The sequence below is a fragment of the Propithecus coquereli genome, unplaced genomic scaffold (genome assembly GCF_000956105.1).
Source record: "Propithecus coquereli isolate 6110/MARCELLA unplaced genomic scaffold, Pcoq_1.0 Scaffold18, whole genome shotgun sequence".
NCBI lineage: Eukaryota > Metazoa > Chordata > Mammalia > Primates > Indriidae > Propithecus > Propithecus coquereli.
In genome coordinates, this window is record NW_012142745.1 from 6,349,295 (window position 1) to 6,354,407 (window position 5,113).

At 45.1% G+C, this 5,113-nt stretch overlaps 1 protein-coding gene across 1 annotated transcript in view; it reads right to left on the reverse strand.

Moving 5' to 3' along the window:
• Positions 1–2,594, reverse strand: part of CUL3 (cullin 3) — a 109,167-nt gene extending 106,573 nt beyond the window's left edge. Inside the window, exon 1 of the mRNA XM_012642469.1 lies at positions 2,160–2,594. Coding sequence (XP_012497923.1) covers positions 2,160–2,225 — 66 coding nt within the window. The 5' untranslated portion in view covers positions 2,226–2,594. The remainder of the gene's footprint in view (positions 1–2,159) is intronic.
• Between the last annotated feature and the right edge of the window lie 2,519 nt (positions 2,595–5,113).

The window sequence follows — 5,113 nt, forward strand, 5'->3', positions numbered from 1 at the left end:
GAATATCAAACACTAGTGTAGTCACTTACATACTTCATTTAAGGATTTTAGAAAAACTTACAGGGCAACAAGTTATAGACAGAATGGGTCCAAATTCACTCATAGCCATAATGCTACTTAACAACAACAATAAAAAAATCAGTTTCAGTACTATGTACTAACCTACCACACAATATTATACTCTTCAGCTAAAAGAATAATGAATTTCTCGCCCACCACTTCCTCCCAAAATGCAAGCTCCAGAAAGCAGAGATCTTGGTCTTTCAAGCTATACTGATATACTGCAAACCGCTAGAACAGTGCCTAGCAGACAGTACTCAATATTTGCAGAAGCAATGAAGAGAGAGGATGAAGGGTTGAGAAATTGGCAAATCTAAAGAAATCAAAGAGTTGATTACAGATAGATGACGGCACAACTGGTTAGTCAGAATAATTTAAACATAAGTGAATTGATGTCAAGTATGAGCTATTCCACGTTTCAGCAAAAAATCAGAATTAGAAGAACTCAAGACCTCAAGAATGAACAGTGTAGGACTAACATTTCCTAGAAATTCTACTGTATAAAAATAATGGCCTCACAAAATTCTGAATAATTCTAAACTCTGCTTAAAAAATCAGAATTAAGAAAATTAACATTACTCCCAACTCAAAAACCCAACTCTTTGCCCAATTAGAACAGAAAACATGCCAGCGAACTTCATTAGTACTCTCGTCAACATTCCTCACTTTCTGATGTAATTTCTCACATTTACTTAGAAAAAAACTTCAAACATTCAAAACCCCTTTAATTAGTATCAAAGCACTTAATTCTAAGTATACCGTACCTTTATTTATATAAAGCGGGGCAATTTCTGCATATTGACATTAGTGTTTATATTTCTGCAATTTCAGAATTCTGCATCAGGTGTATTGTTTTAAATTTGAAGAACTCAGAAAGGTCCTCAAGTTCTCTAGGAGTACGTTACTTACTCAACTGGGACAATCATATTAAGATAGTAAGTCTTTCCCCACTACAACTGCACTTCAGAAAAAGCATGCTTTAAAAAGGAAATACAAATCCCCCTCTTTCACTCCCACACGATATAATGTATTTATGATTCTAAGAAGGGAAAAACCACGATCTTTCTCTAGTTTTACTTTCAAAAATCTTCTGTTCAATTGCTAGTTTGTCTATCATGACGTATTCCTGTTACTGTAGCGACACGGGCAAGTATGTCCAGTTTCTCTGTTACAACATTTTAACTGCTTCCCATGGGCTATCTGAATCAGATACGACATCCAATGTTATACCTTATGTACTAAACACTGCAAGTATAGACTCGACGTAATGCCAAAAAAATAAATAAATAAGTTTCTGATCAAAACACGTTTGCTATCGCTAAAACCGATAGAGTAAAGCAAGTCTGCTTCGTGACTATACTCATTCTTTCAGGCTCCCATGGCTAAGAAATGGAGAAATCAATTGTCCAATTCTCTCTCGCTTCACCCTTGGCCCTTCTACGAGTGGCGAGGCAATCCCTGCACGAGAGTTTGTAAACTCTTAGGAAGCTTGTGGGATGAAAGATGCTATAAATACACCCGATGTTATTAGTTTATTACCATTGAGCATTACGTGAAACTACTGTCACTGCGTCGGGGCTAGGTTGATGGCATAACCCCTCCTGAGGAGGGGGAAAGGTGAGAGGGCAGTCCCCTCCATCACCCCGAAAGCTAGGCTGGGTAATTTTGTAAGCTGCAGCGAAACCACACGCGAAAAGTTACACACACGCCCCACACTGGGAGGACTTCCACAGTCCCCACTCCTCCAGGGCTGGAGTCCCTGGCACCGAGCGGGGTGGCAAGTGCTGGGGATTGGGCCTACACCCCAGGAACGTGGGGAGGTGCTGGGGCAGCGAGGGAGCCCCGGCCGCAGCCGACGCCCGCGGGGCGGCTGGAGGGGCAGCTCTCGGGCGGGCGCCGGGAACGGCCCGGGAGGGCGGCCGCGTCGGGGCCCCCCGCCGCCCCGTTGCCGGGAAGGCTCGCTCGCGCCCCGCGGGCGGCGGGCGTGGGGGAGGGGAGGCCGGGCCTGCGGCCTGTTGGGGGAGTTCAGCCCGGGCCTCGCGTGCGGCTCTCGGCCAGGCCCCCGGCCCCAGGGTCCTGGGCACCGACGAGAGACTCACCGGAAAGGCCCGGATCCGCATCTTGGTGTCCTTCCGGCTGCCCGTGCCTTTGCTCAGATTCGACATGGTGCTCGTCCCCTCCCCGGCAGCGGCTTCAGGTCGCACTCCGAAGCGCCGGTGTCACATTTAAGGCGGGCGGGCAGGCGAGGGGCGACGCTGGGGGCGGCGGCGGCGCGGCCCCCGGGCAGGGCTGGGAGCTGGCCGGCCCCTGGCGGCCGCGGCGGTGGCGGCGGCAGCGGCTTGGGTTCTAGCGGCTCGGACTCGGCTGGGGGGCTGCGCTGGCGCAGCGGCTCCGCGGGGTCCCCTTCACTCCCGGCTCGGCTCCCTTTATCGCGCTCCTCCGCGATGGCGGCGGCGGCGGCGACGGACAAACATCTCACTGCGCAGGCCGAACGTCCTCCTCCTCCTCCTTCTCCTCCTCCGCCTCAGCGAGACGAGATCCGGCCCAGAGGGTGGAGGGGGGAGGAGGGAGGGAGGAGAGCCGGAGAGTGGAGAGATTGGGGGGAGGGGGTGGGAGGACGGGAGGGGCAGGCGGGTGGCCGCAGCGGGGGGAGTGGGAGGGGCCAGCGGGGCGGAGGTGGAAAGGGGCGGGGATGAGGGCGGGAGGAGCAAGCTGCCTTTTTGAAAGAGGAGCGTCAGAGACCGGGTTCTGGGCGGGGGTGGTTGCTGATTGGTGGAGCTCGAAGCGGCCGTGGGGGCCCTGGTTACGTGGACGGAGTGGGCGGGGAAAGTTCGGAGAGACCAGCGGGATTGTAGTGGGCTGGGCCGGCTAGGCTGGGACGAGTGGAGGATGGTCCCAGGGAGGAGTGTGGGGTGCGAGGTGGTTAACTACATCCTAGAACTGGTTCCTGTGTTTTTCTAGGGCATGTGGACTAGGGATGGGTACTTGAACAGAAGCCAGCAACCCGAAGGAAGAGTTTGTGCAGGAGTTAACTGCAGTGTTGGAATTACTGTCATGTATGCTTAACAAGGTATTCGGACTGGATGTGCACACCCCAGCTCTCAGGACTGAGGATGGAGATGTTAAATCTACAAATATATTGTCTGCTGGACCCAGGGCTTATTAACGTCAAAACCTGTTTTCCATCACCTTTAAAATAAAATGACAAGTCCCTTAATGTAATGCAATTATTTTGGTAAATGGTGTTAAATGGAATGACAGAAACCTATCTTTAACCTGAGAGATCATTTCTACCATTACGGAGAGTATTACAGGTTTTTAAAGACAAAATTACTGTCTGATTCAGTTTGCTGTATATTTGGAAGGGTTTTTGTTTTTGTATTTTTGGGGGGAATTACTCATATTATAGTCAAAACGTCTAGTTTGACTCATCAGTTTTGCTTTTCATTCATTATGAATTGTACTTCCTGATTTACCTACTTGCCCAATTGTTGTTATACTTGAGTTTCCAACTCTGCAGGGGAATATGTGAGTTTCTAGTAGTGTTTGTAATCTTCCCATTTTAAATAAGCTGTTGTTGGGATGGATGGCTACGTTTAAAAACTCAGTACATTTTTGTAGCACAGTTAATGAGTAAACTGAAATATACTTGTTTATTTGTTGACTATAAGGTTGAATTTGCCCTAAATTAATCCTGGTGACTAAGCTTATGGGTGTTGTGCTTTCAGCCCTACTTGGTTGAAATGCCCCATTGGAAGTATCATATTTTCTTGTTTTGTTTAATCAAAACAGGAGCTTAAGAAAGGATAATGAATGTTGCTTGAGGCAATATCTGTGTAAATCCTGAAGCTAAAAATAGGTCATCAAGAAATGTGTTAATAAGGTAAGATTGGGAGGGGCTCTGAGTTCAATGTAAGATAATATGAGTCTTGGGTAGGAGTTTGTAATCTGTGTGCTAGTTGAACCTCTGCTTCCATAATCGTTAGACTGTAATAATAAACAATGTTGTTCTGTTGGTTTTACTGTCATATGGCCCAGTTTCTGTGTAGTATAAGAATATACGTTCTGGAGCCATTGATTTGAATCCCAGCTTTGCCACTTTACTTAAAACTGTGTTATGTGTCTTTTGGGACATGGACTTGACTGTGACTGAAGTTCCTCATCTGTAAAACAGAGACAATAATAATACTTCCTCCTTGAGCTATTATGAAATTTAAATGATTAAATACATTTTAGAAAGCCCTGTGAGCAGTGCTCAGCATGGAGCAGCCACTCAACACCTGTAAGCTATTATGGGCGTTAAGGCCAAGGTTGTATCTTCCTTTATTCTATACGTGGGTTTCTTAAAAACATTCATGTGCTTTTATAAAATGTATCATATTTTAAAACTAAGCCAGTCTCTGATATTTGGAGTCTACAAACCAATAAAATATTTTTCTATAAGCTGGGGAGTCAATATAGGTTTGACTATTTTGACAAGTAAGGGCTTTAAAAAGGAATAACTAGCATAGACTATCCCCACCATTTATTAAAGAAAAAGTATTTTAACCTCAGAAATGGAGGAAGATCAATTTTTGAGTAAAGGACAGTTCTTTAAATTGGTTAGTTTAGCCTTATGATGAACAATACATTGCACTGATTTTTCCCATTTCACTGTGAACCGGAGAAAACATCATGAGCCAGCATTTAGGAACCCACTACACTAAGGTATATTTATATTTAATTTTAAATCATATAATCACTCTTTGTTTTGTGAACCCAGATTTTGATATGTTGGTGTTGCTGAAGCAAAATATAGCTGCATTTAAAAGAATCACTATCAGTTGTGTCTTTCCTTAGATTTTTTTTTTAACCACCAAGAACCAGAAAAATGTTTCAAAATGAGTTTGTCATTAAGAAATCTGCTCACTTGTGTGTGCATTTATTCATTCATTTATTCAAGAAATATTTACTAAATGACTACCATATATATGTCTTATTCAGGTGAAGGAGAAGATGAGACCTGCCATCACAGAACGAATAGTCCTTTTTCACATCTCAAAATTTGCAAACT